General features: G+C 47.0%; 10 protein-coding genes across 10 annotated transcripts; 5 read left to right on the forward strand and 5 right to left on the reverse strand.

Moving 5' to 3' along the window:
• Positions 1 to 305: 305 nt before the first annotated feature.
• Positions 306 to 1,255, forward strand: PV09_02807 (uncharacterized protein; the record flags this gene model as incomplete). The annotated part of the gene is made up of 2 exons (XM_016355908.1): positions 306 to 1,027; positions 1,081 to 1,255. One exon carries the CDS (start codon positions 306 to 308, stop codon positions 954 to 956), a length of 651 nt encoding a protein of 216 aa, XP_016216214.1. The 3' UTR covers positions 957 to 1,027; positions 1,081 to 1,255.
• Positions 1,256 to 1,395: 140 nt separating this feature from the next.
• On the reverse strand, positions 1,396 to 4,225 carry PV09_02808 (uncharacterized protein). Its single transcript, XM_016355909.1, has 4 exons — positions 3,363 to 4,225; positions 2,740 to 3,287; positions 1,710 to 2,686; positions 1,396 to 1,675 (listed from the first exon to the last, which is right to left on the reverse strand). Exons 1-4 carry the CDS (start codon positions 4,004 to 4,006, stop codon positions 1,562 to 1,564), a joined length of 2,283 nt encoding a protein of 760 aa, XP_016216215.1. The 5' UTR covers positions 4,007 to 4,225; the 3' UTR covers positions 1,396 to 1,561.
• Positions 4,226 to 4,392: 167 nt separating this feature from the next.
• On the reverse strand, positions 4,393 to 7,020 carry PV09_02809 (uncharacterized protein). Its single transcript, XM_016355910.1, has one exon. The coding sequence runs from the start codon at positions 6,979 to 6,981 to the stop codon at positions 6,187 to 6,189; it is 795 nt and encodes a 264-aa protein (XP_016216216.1). The 5' UTR covers positions 6,982 to 7,020; the 3' UTR covers positions 4,393 to 6,186.
• Positions 7,021 to 7,139: 119 nt separating this feature from the next.
• On the forward strand, positions 7,140 to 10,374 carry PV09_02810 (uncharacterized protein). Its single transcript, XM_016355911.1, has 2 exons — positions 7,140 to 7,877; positions 7,928 to 10,374. The coding sequence occupies exons 1-2, from the start codon at positions 7,331 to 7,333 to the stop codon at positions 10,282 to 10,284; spliced, it is 2,904 nt and encodes a 967-aa protein (XP_016216217.1). The 5' UTR covers positions 7,140 to 7,330; the 3' UTR covers positions 10,285 to 10,374.
• Positions 9,612 to 11,447, reverse strand: PV09_02811 (uncharacterized protein). Its single transcript, XM_016355912.1, has one exon. It carries the CDS (start codon positions 11,225 to 11,227, stop codon positions 10,328 to 10,330), a length of 900 nt encoding a protein of 299 aa, XP_016216218.1. The 5' UTR covers positions 11,228 to 11,447; the 3' UTR covers positions 9,612 to 10,327.
• Positions 11,448 to 11,537: 90 nt separating this feature from the next.
• PV09_02812 (uncharacterized protein) lies at positions 11,538 to 13,025 on the reverse strand. The gene is made up of 4 exons (XM_016355913.1): positions 12,874 to 13,025; positions 12,732 to 12,808; positions 12,565 to 12,674; positions 11,538 to 12,513 (listed from the first exon to the last, which is right to left on the reverse strand). Exons 1-4 carry the CDS (start codon positions 12,882 to 12,884, stop codon positions 11,812 to 11,814), a joined length of 900 nt encoding a protein of 299 aa, XP_016216219.1. The 5' UTR covers positions 12,885 to 13,025; the 3' UTR covers positions 11,538 to 11,811.
• A 1,476-nt stretch (positions 13,026 to 14,501) lies between these two features.
• Positions 14,502 to 16,343, reverse strand: PV09_02813 (uncharacterized protein). Its single transcript, XM_016355914.1, has 2 exons — positions 16,011 to 16,343; positions 14,502 to 15,962 (listed from the first exon to the last, which is right to left on the reverse strand). Exons 1-2 carry the CDS (start codon positions 16,055 to 16,057, stop codon positions 14,585 to 14,587), a joined length of 1,425 nt encoding a protein of 474 aa, XP_016216220.1. The 5' UTR covers positions 16,058 to 16,343; the 3' UTR covers positions 14,502 to 14,584.
• A 238-nt stretch (positions 16,344 to 16,581) lies between these two features.
• Positions 16,582 to 17,305, forward strand: PV09_02814 (uncharacterized protein; the record flags this gene model as incomplete). Its single annotated transcript, XM_016355915.1, has 2 exons — positions 16,582 to 16,626; positions 16,652 to 17,305. 2 exons carry the CDS (start codon positions 16,582 to 16,584, stop codon positions 17,303 to 17,305), a joined length of 699 nt encoding a protein of 232 aa, XP_016216221.1.
• A 314-nt stretch (positions 17,306 to 17,619) lies between these two features.
• On the forward strand, positions 17,620 to 18,718 carry PV09_02815 (uncharacterized protein). Its single transcript, XM_016355916.1, has one exon. The coding sequence runs from the start codon at positions 17,828 to 17,830 to the stop codon at positions 18,647 to 18,649; it is 822 nt and encodes a 273-aa protein (XP_016216222.1). The 5' UTR covers positions 17,620 to 17,827; the 3' UTR covers positions 18,650 to 18,718.
• Positions 18,719 to 19,947: 1,229 nt separating this feature from the next.
• PV09_02816 (uncharacterized protein) lies at positions 19,948 to 21,119 on the forward strand. The gene is made up of 2 exons (XM_016355917.1): positions 19,948 to 20,130; positions 20,229 to 21,119. Exons 1-2 carry the CDS (start codon positions 20,028 to 20,030, stop codon positions 20,972 to 20,974), a joined length of 849 nt encoding a protein of 282 aa, XP_016216223.1. The 5' UTR covers positions 19,948 to 20,027; the 3' UTR covers positions 20,975 to 21,119.
• Positions 21,120 to 21,199: the final 80 nt, after the last annotated feature.

Consider the following 21,199-nt stretch of genomic DNA (forward strand, 5'->3'; position numbering starts at 1 on the left):
GATGATGAGAACCGCGGTTTTGCACACTAAGGCAGAGCAAGCATTCCCGGGCTTTGCTTTGAACGCTTTCAAAAGAAATGGCTTTGAGCTCCAGATGTACATGTGACGCATTCGCTGATCGCCGCCCTCCTATCCGAGTGAGAGCTCAATACCAAGACCTTTGGCTCTTTGATCACGAAGTTAAAGTGCTCGTGATAACTTGATCCACAGCCTTTTATATGAATCAACAGAGTGCGTCAGCTTTTAAGTCGCAGATTGCAATAGTTCTTGATCAGCGTGCGGCCAGGGAAAGAAAGTTCGCCGACATGACGATTCCACATCCTCCGGAGGTTCTTGTATCGCGACTCCTTTCTGTTACTGAATCGTCCATCGTACCTCTCACTCGCACTCAGGTTGCTTCAGGATGCAAGCTTTTTGGTGCGGCCATTCTATCCAGGTCCACGCTTGAGCCCGTCACGGTCGCAACTAATAACGAGCGCGCGTCCCCTCTCCTCCACGGCGAAATCAATTGCATTCAAACTTTTTTCGCGAGTCCTAAAGAAACAAGACCTGAGACGAAAGATTGTATCTTTTTCGCAACACATGAGCCATGCAGCCTCTGTCTAAGTGGAATTACATGGAGCGGATTCAATGAGTTTTACTATCTGTTCACATACGAGGATAGCAGAGATTTGTTTGGAATACCATACGACATCGACATCCTTCGATCAGTCTATCAGGTTCCGTCTCCAGGAGAATCTCCAGAGGCCCTTGCCGCGAAGCCACTATACAATCGCGTAAACAAGTTCTTCACAGCACGTTCAGTTGCTGAAGTCGTCGCCACTGTTGAAGATCCTGTGGCGAGGAATAAGTGGAATGTTGAAATTGCTCGTGTTAAAGCTTTGTACAATGAGCTTTCTGACACGTACCAAAGGGGCAAAACCAATGGTCATGAGACGTCAAGCATATTCCGGTAGCTTATATGCTTTCAAAATATTGCGCAGGAAATGCAGGCTTGTATTCGTGTATTTTAACTTTCATGGTAGATGTACGTCGAAGACATGACTTTGGAAGGTCTTAGCTAATGCATAAACTGTCTAGATCATACTCCAATCTCTGGTTGGGCAGCACGGAACTAGTCTGAGCAGAGCCATTGTATTAAAATACTAGAAGGTTGTTGGCTATTGGCATATATCAGAAGGGATTTATAATATATGCCATGCTAATGCCTCCTGCTCTAGAAATTGATAATATTCTCACATACATTTTATCACGGGAAGTTTCCTGAAGATGTATTACTAGCCCAAACTAACGCTTCGAAGGCTATCTGAGAAACATATGATTTTAATACTGAGCAGACACAATTTTCATATCCAATTAGCCATCATCTTCTGCCTCCCATCTCTCTCTCGTTCCCTCGACTCTCTCCTATCTCCGAACCATGCAGTCCCTTTCCAACGTTCACGACTTCTCATTTTGTTTCTTGTGTTCGTTGCGCTCCGAACTTCAGATCTACTTACCCTCTCTTTGACTGCACTATCACTTGCTGAGGCGCACGCGTTGAATTTATCTCGTGCTTCCTCTAACTCGCGGAATCCGACCATCGAAGTTTGACTTCGTAAGGATTTTTTCCTATGTAAGCTAGGCGATTCTGCACAAGCATGGCGTATTTGTGATCTAGTACTCTGACATGTCTCTGTAGAACGCATTCGGCGTAGCCGACAACGAACATTGGTCACCTCCTCTCCCGCGTCGTCCGTTAAGACTCTGCCTCTGCGATTAGACGGGGGAGTATGATATTTGTATGCCTCGCTACCGCAAATTGTCGGTTCGTGTTGAGCCGCTATTGCACATAGGCGGGGACTGTAGATATTCCCTCTCGGCAGCTCTTCTTGTTCTTTTTCAACTTCTTCGAATATCTCAACTTCCTTACGCATTTTGTCAAGACTTTGCTTTCGTGGTGCAGCAAAAGCGCGGCCTTGGACATTGCCTAAGTTTCCGGCTGCAATAGATGGCCGACGCCCTGGTTTGGTTGGTGAGTTCGGAGAAACAGAACTTTTCTCCCTTCGGATCGCTTTTGGGACGCTACCGTCTGGATATATACTTTCACTTCTCTTGTGATGGAGCCTTGAACGTTTCTCTTCGATCGCAGCCGCAACTTGGGCCACCGAGTTCGGGATGACGTCCAAAGAATTCATGTGAATGAGGACTATTGGTAATTGAACCGTGATGATTTTGCTGTGAGACGTGCCGGCGATGACATTGAGGAAGTAGCGGACCTCAAAATACTTTCCACACCTAACTGTCGCGTGTCCACGAGGGATCTCAAGATCCCAAGTCCGAGTGTCTGAGGAATGGGCAGCAACACCATTCCAGCCCCCCACACCTTGCTTCATTGTCGACTTACTGAGAACGGTTCGTTCATTACTGTCAAAAATCCTGGATTGACCAGCTGATTTCTCGAGGGTGGTGGCAGCAACATGCTTGTAACAGAGAATATCACGCTCAAGCTGTAGCTCGATGCGCTTGACGGCTTTCTTACTTTTGTTGATGACAGCTACGTCAACGAAAATACTTGTACCGCTTACCCAAACTTGTCGATGCAAACCAGCAGTTACTTTAATTGTTTCCATACCATGATCTCGGTGCCGAATATATTCGTCAGAAGCCGTTAGCGGGCTCGGCAGCGACATCAAGGCCTTTTCAGCTACAAGTTGTGAGTAAGGACCTAGGGCCAAGTAAGTCAACAATAAAACTCACGATCATAGACCGACAATACTGCAATCTCTTGCGATGACCTTACAAGATATTGCTTCCCTTGATCGCGAATGAGAGAGGTGGCACTCAAAACATATCGTATTCGAGCATTCTTTGAATGAAACGGTGGTGGCCCAACATCTAAAGGCAAGCTTATCATAAAAGGTAGGTGTGATACTGATGGTGAAAGCAGCCAAAATGGGTCAATGGGTGAGATCTGCTTGAGGGACTCGACCATGTTATGGGAAGGAGGATTGTCGGAGTCAATAAGCTCCGTAGCAAGATTTAGAAATATATTTCGTCTCGAACTTGACATCTCCTCGACTCCAATAAGGTCAACGGAGATACGAGATATGGCAAGTTGTCTTCGATGCCTGACCCGCTCCAGATCATCGACCACAAAACGCACATGTCCTTCGACACTCCCTCCTCCTACGAAGAGCGAAGCAGCAGCATGGATCTCAATAGCGACACGTGGATGCTGGTGCTTGGGGAACTCAAGAACGTCAATATTAGGTTCCATGGTGCGTACGAATGTCCTCGACAGCAGTCTACGGGTAATATCAGAACCAGTACATGTATCTTTTACTGGAGAGTTCGACCGTCCCCGATTTGGTATACTATACCCCAAATTTCGCGGCACTGGTGGCGGCAGTGATGGTTGCTTTTCTCTTATTATTGATGGAGCTCGTTGAGGTGGTCGTCCAGTTCGAGATGATGTTTTTGGCGGGACATTATCCAGCGCCAAACTGTACGCACTTGATGCATCGGTTCGCTCGCTTGAGGGAAGATGGTCGTTGATATCAAGATCACCAATGTCTGTTGATCCTTGTTTCCCATCTTTGACTGATTCTCTGAAGGAATTATTCCTGCCAAGAGATCCTTTGCGACTTCCGATAGAGTTCCTACGCGTAACGGACCCTTGTCTACTGAAAGATGGCCGACCGCCTCTTTCGCGGTTCCGATTTGTTAGCTCAACTAATGACGGCTCTGTAAGCTCTCGGATATCAGAAAGCGGACGAGTTGAAGTTGACCACGGAGGATTTGCGACTGTCGACCATGGCGGAGGCACTCTGTTCGCGTTGCTTCCCTTGTGATCCATCGAATTACTGTGGAATCTCGGCGGTAATGGAGCAACAAAGCTTGTATTTCGTATTGGATGGTTCTTTGTGCCTTCTGCAGCTCGGTATCTGCGTTTAATGGATGCTGGGTCTTGGCTAGGTGGCGGATGTATACAATCTGCCTTGCGTTCAGCATGTTGTTGGTTCATCGCTATTCACAATTGTCATCCACTGTTGCCAGATCCACTATGCGCTAAGTGTGGTCGTAGAAGGCTCTTATGATGTGTTCGTGAGCCAAGTGAATGCGGACTCTGCTTCGATTGGCTGAATTCAGAGTCAGAAACAGCGAATACTGGCCGAAAGTATGTGAAGGTCCATAAAATTGCTGGCCAAGCTATGATTCGGCAGGAAAGCTGCGTTGATTGTTGGTCTTGGCCGTTCAAAATGCGATTTTCGTCTTCGCAACGAGGATAATCTCGCCTCGACACCCGGTATGCGCGATCCATAATTAGAAGATGATAAGGAAGGTGCAGAGATCCTTTGCGTCGGGTGCTGCGGGCTCCTGGGAGGCATGCAGGAATATTATCAGAAGGCATCCGGAGGACATCGCTCACTTTAAATTGAAATTGAAGTACAAATTCTCGAGTACAGGACCAGAAAGTGAGCTACCTGTATCACCTAAAACTACTGCATCTTCACTTCTCTGAGTTTTGAAAGCTTCAGAAGCAGGCAAATTGCCCGCCCTCCGAACAGCAATCTTCTCAGTCTGGTTCCTCTGCAAGCATGTCTCATTGCTCTATTTCCACATAATGCCGTACCCTCCACCAGTGTAATTCTTGACTTGACTGACAAGCATCAGACAGTGAGATGTTCAGACTTTGACGCCTTCTGGAAAAGCAGATATTCAAGTTTCGGCATGACAAAGCTGTTACTTCAACTAGCAGTCCAGGAGCATGAGACCGACAACACCTCGCCGGTTATGTCATCGAATAAGCAGTTCCGATCGATTGAGCTATCACAGCCCCAGCTAATGCCATGGCATCCATCATCCAGGTACATGCTGCAGTGATCTTGACCATCAGGCATTATCAGACGTGTAAGTTTGCCGTGCGCTAAGCTAGTTAGAACTGTGCACATCCTTTGTTCAAGTTCGATAGAGAAACAATTGTGGTCGGTTGGGCCATCACAAAAGGTGAAGCTTTTTGTATCCTGAGTCATGTACTCAGCCCGTTCTGAAAAATGGTTGACTTTAGCCGAGTCTTGTTGTCCGATAGACCATTGACAACGTGCAGACATGACTTGGCCAAACGTGTTGAAATTATCTAGGTAGCAAACGCCAGTGCAGCCCCAACTACCACCGATACAGTTGTCCTGAAACCATACGTCGCAGTGGGTTGCATTATCTGGGGGATTCTGAATCGTGAATTTCTCGTGCTCGAAATAGTCCATGTTTTGGCAGTCGCCATTGCGCATAGGGACCTCGTAGCAGATGGCACCATCGTCATGCTCGACGCACCATCCGATGTACTTGGCGTCCTGCCCTGGTGCAGTCTGACGCTTGGTAGCTTGAACAGCATGAGAGGCAAAGGAGGCACCAGAGCACAAACACGATGCGATGACCGACTGCAAAAGAGCAGCTGGCAGAGAGATGAAGAATGAGATGAACATCCTTCTAATTGACAAACGCAGAGGGACGTGTATTGTTCCTTTCAAGCAGCAAAGACCGATCGTTTCGTGTAATTTTGACAGCCTGTTGAGAGCGGCGGAATGAAGAAAGAGCGAAGGATGAAATTTTGCCAACTGACGACATCGAAGTGGTTGAGAGTGACTGCAGCAGGCCCCATGATCAGGTGATTGACTTGAGTTTGAGAGCAATCGCTACCCGATGAGAGCCGCAACTTTCGATTCATTTTCACCTAGACGCCAAAGGCTGAGGTCAGGTTATAGGTAACGCATTCGCATTCTCAGTTATGTCTACCAAACAACCACGGAGGTTAACTGGTGCTATTGCTGGCAATCAGAGAGCGAGTAGGCCGAATAAGGACCTCCTGCCTCGATCATGAATAAACGAACAGGACGCGAACAAGCACCTCGACATCCATAATAAGGACTTCGGCCGTGTTGATAGAGTTGAGCTGCCTTGACCGCCGATCCTTCCCCAACGTTGTCTTTAAGTCACCTGGATATCTTCAACTGACATGCTATGTTGTGCACAGTTGGCCATGCTGTCATGTTAGAAGGAGGACTAATGCGCACCAGCTTGCTCTATCACTAAGGCCGCGCAAAATTGTTCTTCCCAATTCAATCATATGGCACCTTGGCTTTCGCTAGCTTGAATGTGTGACTTCGGGATCCTGAAATTTACCTGATCGTGATGTTCCCTTCTCGCTCATTCGAAAAATCCGGCACCTGTTTCGTCTTGTTCATCACCATCGCAAGTCTCGTTTTTATTGTCCTTGGACTTCGCACTACCCTTCGACGTATATCCAAAGGACACGACAGTGTTCCGAATCTTTGCAATCTTGCTCTCTTCAACAATGTCTTTCAGGCCCTCTAATGTGCCATCTTCCATGGCCTTCTCAACTTGTCGCCACACTTCAATGTTTCCCTTTGCCCCGTCTTCTTGCTCGTTATTTGCTGTATATTGCTCTTCTCCGTCCTCAGTCGTTTCACGCTTCCATAGTGACTGATATACCTTCATATAAGGGTAATATTGTGGGTAATTCACATCGACTTGAGCAATGTGTACCTTTCTTTCGAGCTCTGGACGATCTTTGGCATCTTCACATGCTTCCAGCGCCTTCATCGCCTTTTTAAGGCGCCGAGTAGCCCTTTGTCGTTCGAAGAAGCGCACCTTGTGATATTTGCCAATCATCTCATGCTTCTCTTTGTCCAGTAGCACATTCACTAGCTCATGCTGCAATGACTGGATCTCTCGTTCATGAGAGATCTTCACGTCTGCGGGTATTTTTGGGTTGTTGCTTAATAGGCGGCTCAAACTGCGTATACGACGTTTCAAAGGGGTTATTCCTGTGTTCGCTGCTTTGGCACGGCTTTTGCCATTCTTCCTCCGTTCGTCTCGTCCTGCATCGCGCTTTTTAGCTTTGAATCTTGCATATTTATCCACACGGAAGGGCTCTCCTCGATTGTAATCGTTTGTGCTTGAGCCGTCAATGCGCGACATATTGGTTGTTGCTCCTGCTGCAAGACTTGTACGTTGGAGTCGACGCTGTGCTTGACAAGAAAAGGAATCGAGATTCGAGATGTCTTGGCATCAACTGACTCGCCAAGGTCATGCTATCGCGAACTCGCAATGGACACAATATCCACACAATCCAAACTCCGTACTTGTTATTTTTCATTCTTTCGTGTTTCTTTCAATTCGAAGACATAACAAAGAATCAGGTCTAAAGGCAAAACACAAATCGCCTCTAATGCCCCGTCACACTAGGAGGACCCAGCCACCACAAGCGGGCATGAGATAAAGCCAAGTTGAAAAGTAGCTCTGTGCCACTTAAATCAACCGTCAAACGATGGAAGCTGCTATAAGATGGTCACCGCACTCCTGTCCCGATCGGCAACAGTTTTTGATCGTGGATGTCCAAGCGAACCGCCTCCAGCTTTGCCAAATCGAGGGATTGACCTCTAAGATCGTAACTTACAAAAAGCTTTCCAAACGTGACAGGCTGCCGAATTATACTGCTTTCGACTGGTCCAAAACTCAGCCGTATCTCGTCGCTTTAGGTGCACAGTCAGGTGAGGCGAATCTGGTACGCATCGACCCTGACCGACATGATGATGCAAGAGTGTCATTTCCTATTCGGTATCCACGGAAATGCAACTCGATAGCCTTCAGTACCAAAGATTTCCTTGCTACTGGCTTGGATAGGGTGCGTAACGATCATTGCATGAATATCTATGATCTACAGGGAAATAATTCGGCCGGTCTTCGATCGACAGAGCCATTCCGAAAGCTCGCTTCTTCAGAACCTATCTCCAGCATTAAGTTCTTTGTCAATCAGCCAGACACGTTGGTCTGTGGTGTTACACGACAATGCATCAGGTTGTTCGACATAAGAGGTAGGAATCACGTGAATTTTGGATATCAAGTGAGACTCACCGTTTGTCAGACAACAATTCATCTGGGGCGCATTTTTTTACCACTCGCCAAGTCCATAATCTCGCTATAGATCCATTGGATGAAAATTACTTCATCTCTGCTGGTCCTGCCGGAGAACCAATTGTCAGTGTATGGGATCGACGCATGGCCTCAAAATCCTCTCCTTCGACGCCATCTTCAGAATCTGGACCAGCAGGTGCTGTGTTGGAAATGAAACCCGCAGTTGAGAATAGCAATAATGCAAATATATGGGCACTAAGATATTCAGGCACCAAGCGGGGCTGTTTTGGTGTATTATCAAGCACCGGTGAATTTAAAGTCGTCGAAACATCGAGACACAGCGCAACAACAACTCTCAACACTCCGATCAACAACTTCGGGGGCAACTTCTGGGCTTCTAAAGATTACATAAAGCGTATTCATCACCTCACATATCCGTGGTATGACGCAGAGAATGGTAGGGGCGAGCATTCTCGCGTCATTGGTTACGATTTTGTGTCTGCTGGTATATTATCTGATGATATCGGCATCTTGGCTCTGCGCCCCAATCGAGATGTTGAGCTCATGAAAGTGCCAAATGTTCCACGGAAGTTGTGCTTCACTGCAAAAGACGAGTTATATATTGATAATTTCCTCCTACAACCCTCTCATCCGAGGATCTTAGGCGGCAATCCTGTGGCCGTCGATCTGGCTTCACTCCAAGAAGAAGCAAAGAACTCTGAAAATGTTGTTCGAAGCACAGAACAAGCGAAACTGAAGACCGAAGACCGCTTGGGCAAGTTGAGCATGGAGAACTTTGGTCATAAGGCACCACCAAGCTACGAAACCCCACTCTTAGCTTCAAGCGGTGACAAGCATGAACAACATCTGATGATGTGGTTCCCTGAATATGTACCAAAGATCGGAGATGCTTTAGATATTCTCAGGACGCAAAGAAGGAGGTGTTTCGAAGGCTATCAGCTCAATCCGCAAAAAAACAAGGAGATTGTATCAAACGATCCATGGCTTGTAGATATGTGGGACACTATCAAACGCTTTGATGACTTGGCAAAAGACAAAGGCATGACTGCTGCTGGTCTAGATTTGAGCTATCTCGGCATCTACTCGATTTGGAACAACACTCTAGGTATGAGTCGCAACAGGAATATCGATGGCTCACCGCTTGGAGAAGCCCGATTCATCAGCGCGGTAACATCAATCGTGAACGACAAGGATTATCCGTCATTTCAAGGTCATAAAACGAAATATCCTGCTCACAGACAACTCTGTCTTGCGATGTGCGGTTGGACTTTTTCCAAAGAACGCCAACGAGTATTCTGTGAACGATTGATGGACAATAAAGAATACTACAAAGCCGTAGTTATTGCTGTTATGAGGGGCTTCAAGGATCTCGCTCAAGAATTGCTACGCTCTGCGATACAACAGAAAGCACTTTCGAACATTGGACTGGGTGCTGTTATTGCTTGCGAAAGCGTCAACAGCGAGCAGCGAGAACTTTGCGAATGGATGGCAGAAGAAACGGACGATCCCTATCTCAAGGCTCTTTTGAACTACTTTATCAAAGGTGATTGGAAAATCGTTGCAGATATGCCACAACTTGCTCTCTCTGACCGTGTGGGTGTCGCACTTAAATACCTTGATGATAAACGGCTCGACGAATTCATCAAAATCCGTACTAAGGAAGCTATGCTCATTGGCAACATCGAAGGACTTGTCTTGACTGGTCTCTCAGATCAGTCCATAACGCTCTTCTCCAACTATATACGCAAGTTTAATGATTTGCAAACAGCCGTGCTAGCAATGTCCTTCACGTGTCCGCTATACCTCGACGATTTCCGCTTTGACATGTGGAAAGAGACATACAAGCTACAGATGCAAACATGGCGTGCATTCCATGAACGCACGAAATATCTCGAGGCTCACGCTCAAACTTCCAAGACCCACGATGGCCGCCTGTTTGGTACAGTCGATGAACGCCCAGCTACCCTACGCTGTCCACACTGTCTAAATCCACTCGCACAGCGCACCATGCAAAACGCTCCAGATGGGTCAGTCGTCACTTCTAGCGCTTCAACTCGAGAGTACACACATGGAGTTTTGGCCAAAAATGGTCAGATATGCGCGTACTGTGGTCACAAAATGCCAGTGTGTGGAATATGCTCGTTGCCACTCGCTAGTCCGGATCCTCGGCGTTTAAACTCTGCCACATCGAAGAAATTAGAAGAAGAGGATAGCATTGCAAGACAGGCCGTTAGGTGCTCGACATGTGGGCACACATTTCACGGACATCATGCAAGAGATTGGTTTGCCAGACATAAAACGTGTCCAGAACTTGACTGCAACTGCATGTGCGCATCGTTGCACTGAACATGGTTGCCGCTGAGATTTGGAGGATCTGAAAAAAGCACTATTATTCGAAACCAAGAGCAATCCAAGATGCGCTCGCAGCATATAACGTTGAATCGTCCCAAGTATCCAGATGCCATGTGAAGCCATCCTTGTCGACGTCAGTCGCGTCAACCCGTATCCTGAGATCTGAGTTGCCAGCCATGTCAAACATGTTCAAAGACACCAATACAGTCGGTGGATTATCGAACCAGCCCTTTTTGAAGTCGATTCGTGCGCTGTTCTTGCTTCTAGCATCATGCCACGGACGCACGTCGTTGGTCGAAAAACTGCCACAATCAACCTTTTTCTTTCCTTTCGGGAAGGCGATCCAGCAAAGCGCAGCACCGTTGAGCACGCAATCGCCCCAAGTATCCAGATGGAACGCTGCGCTATCTCTCCGAATGCCCGTCGCGTAAGCGCTGATTCGAAAGTTACGATCCCAGCCCGTCTCGATGTCAAGTCTATTCAACCAGCATACAACCTCCGGTTCTTCGTTTCCTTTGAACACGTCTGGAAACCGACATCGTTTACTCCATTCTTGTCTTCCCTCTTCGCGCCCCGCCCCAGGGTATTCTTCCACATCTCTAGTATCAAACTGCCCAAAAAAACACTCCTTGCTACCGAACTTGTGCTCGATCCATTGTGCCTCCGCTTCGTACAAAACGGAATGATCCCAAGTTTCAATGGTTATGTTGAAGTCAGTCGCCGTTATGTCACTACCGACCAGGTTGGCACGCACACCGGGAGCTTTGTGAGACAAATGCAATAGCTTAAATCCGCCTGCTATATTTGGTGGGCGTTCATAATGGTTTTTAGGAAACTGTATCACGCGGGATGTGCTAGTGGTGGGTTTGAGTGGTGGTCGCACCTCGCGAGTGCTAAAATAACCGAGATCACGTCCGGGTGTAGACAAGTGTACCATCGTGTATCTAATGCTGGGTTTTGCAATCGTAATGGTGAGACTAGTAGCTGAATTATAGTGGTGGTTTCAAGCTCAATGTTCGTTTCCGGAATCAAAACCGCCGAGAAGTTCAACGTTACAAGCGGAGTGCCAGATCTCAGATAGGAGCCAGGCTAGCGGAAGATCTTTCAGGAACAAGAAACATCCGTATGACGAGATACAGGCGTAACTGATGTATCTGCATCAACCAGGCTGGCTGGCCCATGTTTGCTTCCCGCTCATGCATATAACTTGGCAACCGAAGATTTCATACGTCATAGAACACATGACATAGCCCAACTCTGAAGAGCCAACAGATTTCTATTGGTTCTCGACGAAACATTATACTCATTGGAATATTAGGATTATTAGGATTATTATGGTTATTAAGTCTAATAAAAAACATGCACTTGAACGTTGGCACTTTTCAGGTGCCTGCAAATCAACAATTGTCCACAAGATACTCGCTAATTGTATCTCATTAAATGTTAGACACCACGACCTTTACCGTTCTTTTCTCAATTTTCTCAATTTCTGCTCATGTCGCGTCGTAACATGTGGATGCTTTAAAAGTTGGTTCCTGCAGTCTTGTTCTCATAGCCGTATGGGTTCACTCCAGTGCCTGTAGGTGCAGTGTGGTAGCCACCGGTTGTAGGAATCTGGGCTTGTGGAACATGGGTCTGATGTGGCTCATACTTGTTGCCGGTATATGTGTCAGTAGCCATTCCGGCTGTTGTGCCAGTGTAGCCAGTCTCTTGCGACGGGCGAATATCAGCAGGTGGAACACCTAGGGCACCCGCGGCTTCAGCATCCTTGGCATATGCATCGTGGGTAGTCTTTGGGCCGCGCTTGCGGCTGAACCATCGGCTACCAGAACCAGCAGTGTAGTTGTTGTTTGGACCTGGACCGAACTTCTTCTCTTTGCGGTGATGACGACCGAGCCAGACCTGCATGAAAGCAGAAATGGCGAAGACAAATGCGCCGATAATGGCGACGGCGAAGCAAGCCTTGTTGTAAATACACGCAGTATGAAGACTAACTGCGTATGTCACATTCTCGCCGCTACCAGTACCAAAGCCGTTTTGGCCGAAGGAACCTTTCGTGTTGGCAGGCCCGGTTCCGAGAGGAGTGTGGACGGTTCCAGAACACTTATCGGCTCCATCGCGAAGGAGCACAGCGATAGCGATGAAAGCAGCGCAGAGAAGCACATCCAACACGATCGCGAGGAATGCGAAGAATGCAACTCCGCCAAGGCAGCATGTGAGGACCTATGAAATGTTACATGTTGTTTCTTTTCGAGTTTGACAACTGGAACTTACCACAGCGAAGATTGTGTACACAACTCCTATGCCGGACATACCCTCAACAGCCTTCTGCCACTGGGGAATATGAACATTGCGATCGGACTGAACTGCAAGGAAGTACGAGTCTAGTCGCAGTTAGCCTCCGTCGTTGATTCGATTTGAAGCAAAGGGATCAGACGCACAAAAACCAAGGATTATGGCCGAGCAGCAAAATGCTATGGCGTATAGAATCGTCTGGACGAGTTTGAGCGCGGCGCCGCTGCGTAAAAGTCAGTCAATACGCAAGACGAAAGTAGAGGAAACCTGGATGAATCATGCACGTACCCGAATCCCATGTTGTCTCAAAGGTCACAGAACGAGATGAGCGATGGAAGGCAGAGTTTCCAAGATGTGAGCAGCAAATGCGACAAGTATGAAGCGGATGGTAGATGCACTCAACAAGGAGCCGACTTGGATATTTATCCTGAGGACGCGAGCAGAGAAGACGAGCGAAGCTAAAGACGCCATGATGAGAGCGACGACCCCAGAGTGACGACATCGGCGCACAGGCCTTGGACCAAAAGGCTTGCTAGCGGCTTGGCCAACTTCACACGACGATCGAGAACAGGTAATTTACGCGGAAAACTCTGCTCCAACCAACGTCGCCATTCCGCTTGGGAACAAGCTCAATTTCCCACCTGCCAATCCGGATTCCTGTTTCCTAATCGGCCCGAGCCTGAAAGCATGCTGGCTGTCACAAGCTAGCCGACCTCAGGCACATCGAGCAATCTCCAGCTTTGCATCTGCATCGATCGACCACCTCAACAACCAGGTTTTGAGCGCCACGCTCCTCAGCCACCAGATCATCAAGCGCAGCCACGATTGCTACGTCAAGGGGCGAGTTGTTGTCTCCGAAACTCCAAGTCTAGATCGGTCCCCTTCGGTGTTACACGTACAGCAGTATACTGTGCGCTTCGGGTCAGAGATGCCACAGTCTGTCTCCAATGCCTGAGTCTTTGCATGCCGGCTTTGACCAGGATTCAGAAGGACAAAAACTTGGCGACCAGCAAAATCGACGTAGGATGCGGTCTACTTTGCTACATACCAAGTTTCCAGGCTCTGCTGGTCCTGCTTGTAATTTCGTCGCTGACCTTCTCTGCATGCAGTCTTGATACGTCGCCGCAGTTAGCGTCAAACGTCCCGGTCTGTCATCAAACTTTTCAACTATCTCGTCAAAGCCGTTGACTCGCCTGGCAAACAAGTAATAGCGCCTCGGGCACTTGCCTGCTAAGAAGCTAAGCTCGTAGACGCTTTCACCCAGTTATTGTTCGACGCCGTAAGTTGGCATGCAAAGCTTTGTTTTAGGCGAACTCCAAGTCCAGACTTGTGGTCTGAAATACGTCACACGAGAACGTGCTTCGCGAAGTCGGTTCCAATTTTTGCATCACTATCTTAGCCTCCTTTAAATTTCACCCACAAGATGCTCCGAAGTCATAAGCCCACAATTCCTCTTTGACGTGTTTGAAATCGAGTAGCATGCATCATATCAAGAATTGGAAGCACAAGTCCAGGTTGAGTGTTCTGGATCTAGCGTAATTGTAATTTCAAATCGATGTTTTTGCATGATTTCTCTCTTCATTGAGGTATTGTAGCAACGGGCGTTTGTGCTTGGATTCTCGCTAGCGCAACAGCTGGGCAAACTTGGTATCTCAGCGCGTGGACCGATGTTAACACCTATTCCACCTCTGAATCTTAGAATGCGCACTCTCAAGTTCAACAGAGCTTGAAGCTGCGAGAGCTTAGCATTTAAATGACAAGCAGTGAATATACTTGAGGATCAAACTACCAGAAATTTTCCCACTGCGTTTGATCAGTCTGGGTGGCATACTTCCACGAGCTTTACAGGAATACACTGCAGTACTATAGAATGGAGAAGTCGATGAACCAAAGGCTTGGCCTAAAGGATAATGTTACTGCCATAGTTTATTGTAAAAACTTCAAAATCGCTCGAAAATGTAAAAGGTATTACATTCTAAAAGTACAGGATATGTTCTGCTTAAGAAGACAAAGATTTAAAGGCAACACTTATGATCTTAGCGCTAACAAGTGAAATACCAAGCATCCCTCCGATTGCCATGAGCATCCATCTCAAGTTGCGTCTCTCAATTTCACCGGTGTGAGTCTTGAGTTCATCGCTTTCGTTACCGTCCGTCAAAGTATTGAAATCGGGAATATATTTCATGTCAAAGACCGTTTGCTTGCCTTCCAACCCATTCTTGTGTTCCACAATCATAGCCCAAAAAGCCTTCCTCAAGAATGCAATATGCTTCTGATCCCAATCCCGGGAAAGGCGATTGGAGTAGGCCAAGAACATATAAAACACGCACTGACCTGCCATAAGGAAGGTATAATATTTCGATGGACGCTCAAGACCGAGCTTATCACAAAGTGTGTCTCCATTGAGCCAGCGTGCGGATGCAGTGAGCATTTCCTTTGAGGTATAAAGCGGTGGGATACCTTGCAGGCATTTTATTATGTTGCCAGCAAGGACACCACTCATATCCGTTGGTTGAACCTCATAAAGAAGAAGTGAGTGCATCCACCGTCGCGTGACAGCTTGGTCAGCGAATACTTCATCAGGTGTTCCGATGACATAGGCGACATATCGCCATAGTGCAAAATAGTCTTTGATCTCTTGCTCACGTAGATATATTCCCTGCCGCGGTAAAGATATCCACACTAAGGATGCGCTGAAAGTACCAATAGTGCCAATGGAGTCGAGATCATTGATCGGGATGCCGAATTTCTCGACATTGTAATATGATGGTCGTTGACTAGCTAGCTTCATGATACGTTCTCGGACGGCCGAGTGTAGGAGGCGGACTCGAATAGTGGAGGCCCAGCCTTCACCAAGAGGCTGGATTGCTTCGAGTGATTTGGTGACCTGCAGGATATGCTGTGTTGTCTCAAACAGTCGACGTCGGGCTACTTTGGTATTGAAGCCGCCTGTCCGTGCAAGAGTTTCTACAACTCTTCCAGCTCCCATACCACCCAGCAAACTTTGGTAGGTGAGGCCGGTCAAATTTGCGGCTCCATATCGATAGAACACATCCTGGCCGCGAGCGATTTGATCCCAATCGACCCAGTCTGGTACGGTGCTGACCTGCCTCCAAAATTCACCCAGGACAGGATCCGATTCACGGTTGTCTTTGAGAATTTGGTACAAATCTCGGTGAGGCTTGTGTTCCCCTTTGTTGTTATTTTGAGTAGATTGACTTGAGCTTAGTCGTGGAAGCACTCCATTATTTGGTGGCGAAATGTCATTCAAACGTCTATAGCAGTCCTCCCCCAATTTATCGTAGGTGAACTTCATGGGATTCATCACCTCTGGCGTCGGATGCTCATCCGTGAGTTCGAACGTATAGTCCCACACCCTGCATTCGTCAGTTTCCTCCGCATATGCTTAATTTACCGAAACGTACGTTAACTTCACTGGGCTCATACCCTTTGATATTTTGGGCGCAATCATTTCGGCCGGGTGCAATGTGGCGACGGTACAGATCTCACTTCCAAGTAAAGAACAGAATCGATATATAATGCGACTAAGCGGTAGAAAACTTGATCATGAGACTCAAATTTAGCGTCGTCAAATATGGAAGGTTAATTAAGAAACGTGCAGTGTTAAGAAAGCTTGAACACAGGTCAGCTCAAAGTAACTCCATAGTAGGAAGATGAGACATATATGAGGAGCTACAGATCATGTCTCGCATCCTTTCCAACGGTATCCGAACATCCCAGACAAAGCTGTACGTGATGAATGCCGAGAGTAATCTGTCGGGAGAGTATTCTGAAGCTCTTATTGGCCACGGCTTTTTTACCCTTTAGGTGTAGCGATTATTTCCAGGGCATTCCGATATTTCACATGTGTACATTACCATTATTTCTATCATCCAGAATACATCATTGCCAAATGCAATGTTTTTTGCGTCGATGGGACGTTTCCGCTACCGTACATAGCGCAAAAAGATCATCGACAGCGCTCAGCCTGCATCGATGGCAAATCTACACCTTACCACGCTGTCGAAGCTTCACGAGCAAGTCAGTGCTTCTGAGCAACGAACAGAGTGCCAAAACACTGTCATCGGCGGCAACTACATCAGAGAAGCCTGTAACTGATAATAAGGCGCCTTCGGAAAGTCCTGCACCTAAAAAAGGTTCGAATGCGTCTACCACCGACTCTGGGGCTGGCGTTCCAGAACGCAAACGCGAGCCATGGCAAATACAAAAGGCCGCTCTGAAGAAGAAGTTTGGCAATGAAAGATGGAATCCGCGAAAGAGATTATCACCCGACACCATTGAAGGCATCCGAGTGATGCACGCCTCAGATCCAGAGCGATTTTCGACACCGATACTCGCGGAACACTTCAAAGTCTCACCAGAGGCTATTCGTCGCATTCTAAAAAGCAAATGGCGACCGAAACCAGAGGAACAAGAAAGAAGACGGGAAAGATGGGAGAGGAGGGGTGAGAGGATATGGTCTCAGTTGGCAGAGCTGGGCGTGAAGCCTCCGAAAACGTGGCGGCTTCGAGGTATAGGTAAAGCCGAGCCTGGCGAGATGCCACTATGGAAGAGCGGAGGTCGACGGCCCAGCAAAGGAGCAAGCAGCTCGCAGGATGCAACAACTGTGCGAAGAGACCTGATAGCCGAGAGGCCGTCAACTTCCGCACCTGCTGCAAGTGTAGGTTTAGGCAGAAACATCTCAAACAGAATACTGTAGAATTAGGTTCCGTTCAAGTATTATCAGAAGATGGGCTCATGTGCTTATAGTGTTGTTCAACAATATGCATCACTTAGAGAGTGCTGTCAAAGTTGACTAGTTTTTACACGACCTGTAATGCTTCGAAAAGCATTTAAAGGACATGGCCGAGACAAGATCATGACACTTTGTTATCACGTATTGAATAGAAAATAAAAAAAAAGAGCCTTATTGCAATGTTTCAAGTTGTGGCTTGTTTCGCCTTTCAGCGTCACTCAGCATTCATGCAGATGTTCGGGGACCGGCATTTCTTGTTTTGATGACCTCACAACGCACCTTCTTCTCTAACTTCACTTGGAGAACGAGTTGCACGATGTGAAAATCGTCAAAACATATTAATCCGTCAGCCCTATACCCAAGTCTAGGCGAGAATCTTTCGCGTCATACGTTCATGCCCTAAGCGACTTGTACGCACCGCAACGGCACCTGACAGAGATTCTTCCACATCGACCTGGCTGATGCTGGCACGAACACATCCTTCTGATGCTAAAAAATATACTCGGGTGGTTTCTTGGGGTTTTATTTACCATCTGGTTCTTACGAAAGCAACGAGAGCTTCTCGTTGAAGTTTCGAAAATGGGAACAAATGCGTCGTCTCTCGACGACGTGCTGCCGAATCCATCCAGACGGGACATTTATCACGTCGCATTCTTACTCCAACAAAGGCTTCCACCAGAACTGATACCCCGCATTCTCGACTATGCGGAATACTGGCTTCGAAGTACTGTGAAAGTGCGACAGCCCATGGAGGTCTCAGATCTGCGCGTGCTTACATGGAGGACTGAGTACATTGTACCCGGTGTCACGTACCTGTCAACACTTCCAATTGGGCAATGCCCCGGCGATGAAGATGGAGTTGCGCTTGTTGGGCAACATCCCGTGCGCAAGGTTGTTTTCACCGTAGAAAGTCAAGATCAAGGATGGTCAGACTATCGCGATGATCATGGCACAGAGCGTGGAAGCTGGACTTGGTTTGAGGCTGTCGTGCGCGAGCCTGGACAATTGGTTTACCAAGACTTGCTACGTTCAAGTATGGATGCCCTCTCATCAGAGGAGCAGCGCAGAGCGACGCTGCCTCAGCCTCCAACGGGACGACTCATTTACAAAAACTTGCACGCCGAGGGAAGATGGAGACGATATGTCAGGACCTGGAGTATATTTGACGAGGATGATGAAATCAAAACTTGGATCCTTGAGCTGAAGAGAGGTCAGATTATCGATCTTACTGTATGGGCTCGGTTTCCGGGATGGAGAAACAGGGTGGCGGGTGCGAAGATTGATGTATACTTGGCAGCTGTTCGATAGAAACTACGGAACGAGTTATCAAAAATCTAGACAGGACAATCATATGCCTCGAACAACCTTTTGGATGACGAGTATCTCAAAAAAGATTGAGTAGAAGTTGCATCCTTGAAAAAATGTGACATGAAAGCACAGCTTTTAATGTGGTCGACTCGAATTCTACCCTCAACCAAGCACACGGTAACTGTAAAGGTCTTACTATAGGTACAATTAATTCAATGACACAGCACTTGAGAAATTAATCGGAATAAATGAGATGACTCTTGTAGACGCCATAGTAGAAACTCTCTCACCACTTATATTTCTCGAGTTCTTTTGCGCAGTAATCAGAATTGCACAAGACAAAAGAGGCGGATTCTATGCTTAAAACTACTTTCGAAAGACACTTTCGTACTTTCTCCGAAGGTAGCATATATAATCAAGCAGCGATTCAGACTCACCGTTAGTCCAATGTCAGTATCAGCTCTACCTGTAGCTTTTTTTCATCCTCCGTTGAAGGTCCTGAATCTCGCAGTTGTGTAGTCAAAATACAAGCATGTTGACATGGACCATAGTCTCCCTGAATGAGGAATTGAAAGCAATATTTTGGAATAATTCATCCCTGTTGAACAAGCAGACCTCACGTGGGCGACAGTGGTCTGCGGCAATTTCCAGCAAACACTCAGTGACCCGAAGACAGCAAGCCCTCATCTGAGAGCATTTACGATAGTTAAGTTTTCCTGAATTAAAGATGATGCACGATACATGTTTAAACGCCTTATTGCGAGGAATACTTGCGGAGGCACGACATTTGACCATCAGATACTGCAAGCGTTTCGTGGCATTTCTGTTCAAGCTGAAAATGATGTCATGCTTCACAAACGCACAGGATAACCATATTCAACAGATAACAGAAACCGTTGCTAAATGCACGACTGAGACATAATTCATGGACATGTGCCCTACTGCGGCCAGCGTTGCGCACGAATAATGTCTGGGTAGGGCCGAAGTATGCATAGTTGTAGACTTGGTTGATGGAAAGTATGACTTGAACATTTCGATAGTAAACTTACCGAGGGTACCAATGCGATCATTCCAGGCAAGATCGTTGGACGAGTAATGAAAACTGATCCTGACAAGACGTTCTGTACGTTGTGGTGACTGTAATCCATTCTCAGCTGCTATGTATAGCTCTTCAGCCTATGCAATGGACTCAGAACCAGTCAGAATCCGCCGCTTTTCTCCGGTTCTCCACTTTCATACCGCGATTCTCAAGATCACGCGGCTCTTTTTGCCCTTAGTGAATCCTTCTAGCAGTATATCAAACCTACGTTCCTAGCTTTCTTCTCATTCGCGTTCGCATTTATAAATATCTCTATCTAATCAATATTTCGAATTGAACATGTCCTCCAGGTCGATCTATGATCATGTTCAAGCACCGGATTTACAGACCCGGATAGCTTCATACTTCCGGCCTGGATCACTTATATTTATTGGAATCTACTGTAAGTGGAACTCTCTACACCAACTAAATGATGTCTACAGAAATCAAACACGAAATTAGCCACACTTGCGTCGCAATTCATCCACTGATAGCATACAGTCTTTCTTGACACATTGATAAAGTCTCCCTTTCTGTTCCTCACAGATTTTGGAAAATTTCGTCATAAAGCATTCGCCAAATTATGGGCGGGGTATGGACAAGCCATGTCCGAAGAAATGCCAGGAGGCACTGTTGAATTGGTTGCGACCGCAAGCGGGGTCGTTCTAGATATCGGCCCCGGCACGGGTACTCAGCTTCACCTCTTCACCCCATCTAAAATCAAAACCATTTATGCTGCAGAACCAGCCATTGACATGCACGCGGAGCTCAAACGCGCAGCAGACAGCAACTTGCTTGGTGACAAATACAAAATTCTTGCCGCTGGTGCAGAACCGCAAAGTCTCATTCCTGCTTTGGCAAAGGATGGTCTTCTAGACATAAGTAGCCAAGGTGGAGAAGATGTCTTCGATACAATCGTGTCCTTAAGAGCGCTTTGTGGAGTCCCTAGTCAAGAGGAGACCGCAGCTTGTCTCTATCGTTTGCTCAAACCAGGTGGGCGTCTTTTGCTTTGCGAACATGTCCAACAGACGTGGCCAAATGGCGGGGATGTCTTTGGTGCTATCATGCAGCGAATATACATGTTGGCAGGGTGGAGCTTTTGGCTGGGAGGTTGTTGTTTAGATCGAGACACGGAAGGAATATTAAGAAAGGTTGCAGGTCCAGATGGATGGAAGGAGGTTAAAATAAATCGCCTTCAGCCATATGCTGCTATTCCGTATATTGTCGGCGAGATGGTTAAGGCATAGAATAGGAGCAACGGAAATGTGTATCATGCCGAGCGTGTGTTACGATGAGACATATGCCCAAATGATCACCTTTTTGTTGTTGAGAGGTAGCAAATCTGAACAACGAATCTAGGAAATAAAGAAGAAATTCGACGATCCAGTGAAATGAAGCGTTACTTTCCGCAACAAAACTGGTCGAAAGTGTTCGCAGGCTTTCAAGCTGAATCGGAATGTGTATTTGATGAG

Source organism: Verruconis gallopava (assembly GCF_000836295.1).
Source record: "Verruconis gallopava strain CBS 43764 unplaced genomic scaffold supercont1.7, whole genome shotgun sequence".
Taxonomy (NCBI): domain Eukaryota; kingdom Fungi; phylum Ascomycota; class Dothideomycetes; order Venturiales; family Sympoventuriaceae; genus Verruconis; species Verruconis gallopava.

Excerpts from the sequence above, each read along its gene's own strand:
- PV09_02808 (XM_016355909.1), bottom strand. The coding sequence starts at position 4,006 with ATGAACCAACAACATGCTGAACGCAAGGCAGATTGTATACATCCGCCA. Across the intron at positions 2,687-2,739 it reads AGTATTGTCGGTCTATGATC|CTGAAAAGGCCTTGATGTCG; the intron begins GTGAGTTTTATT and ends CACAACTTGTAG. Across the intron at positions 1,676-1,709 it reads CGGGAGAGGAGGTGACCAAT|AGACATGTCAGAGTACTAGA; the intron begins GTTCGTTGTCGG and ends TGCGTTCTACAG.
- PV09_02809 (XM_016355910.1), bottom strand. The coding sequence starts at position 6,981 with ATGTCGCGCATTGACGGCTCAAGCACAAACGATTACAATCGAGGAGAG.
- PV09_02810 (XM_016355911.1), top strand. The coding sequence starts at position 7,331 with ATGGAAGCTGCTATAAGATGGTCACCGCACTCCTGTCCCGATCGGCAA. Across the intron at positions 7,878-7,927 it reads CAGGTTGTTCGACATAAGAG|ACAACAATTCATCTGGGGCG; the intron begins GTAGGAATCACG and ends ACCGTTTGTCAG.
- PV09_02811 (XM_016355912.1), bottom strand. The coding sequence starts at position 11,227 with ATGGTACACTTGTCTACACCCGGACGTGATCTCGGTTATTTTAGCACT.
- PV09_02812 (XM_016355913.1), bottom strand. Across the intron at positions 12,675-12,731 it reads GGCCATAATCCTTGGTTTTT|ACTCGTACTTCCTTGCAGTT; the intron begins GTGCGTCTGATC and ends AACTGCGACTAG. Across the intron at positions 12,514-12,564 it reads TGTACACAATCTTCGCTGTG|GTCCTCACATGCTGCCTTGG; the intron begins GTAAGTTCCAGT and ends AACATTTCATAG.
- PV09_02813 (XM_016355914.1), bottom strand. The coding sequence starts at position 16,057 with ATGATTGCGCCCAAAATATCAAAGGGTATGAGCCCAGTGAAGTTAAC. Across the intron at positions 15,963-16,010 it reads ATGAGCCCAGTGAAGTTAAC|GGTGTGGGACTATACGTTCG; the intron begins GTACGTTTCGGT and ends TGACGAATGCAG.
- PV09_02815 (XM_016355916.1), top strand. The coding sequence starts at position 17,828 with ATGCTAAAAAATATACTCGGGTGGTTTCTTGGGGTTTTATTTACCATC.
- PV09_02816 (XM_016355917.1), top strand. The coding sequence starts at position 20,028 with ATGTCCTCCAGGTCGATCTATGATCATGTTCAAGCACCGGATTTACAG. Across the intron at positions 20,131-20,228 it reads TATATTTATTGGAATCTACT|TCTTTCTTGACACATTGATA; the intron begins GTAAGTGGAACT and ends GATAGCATACAG.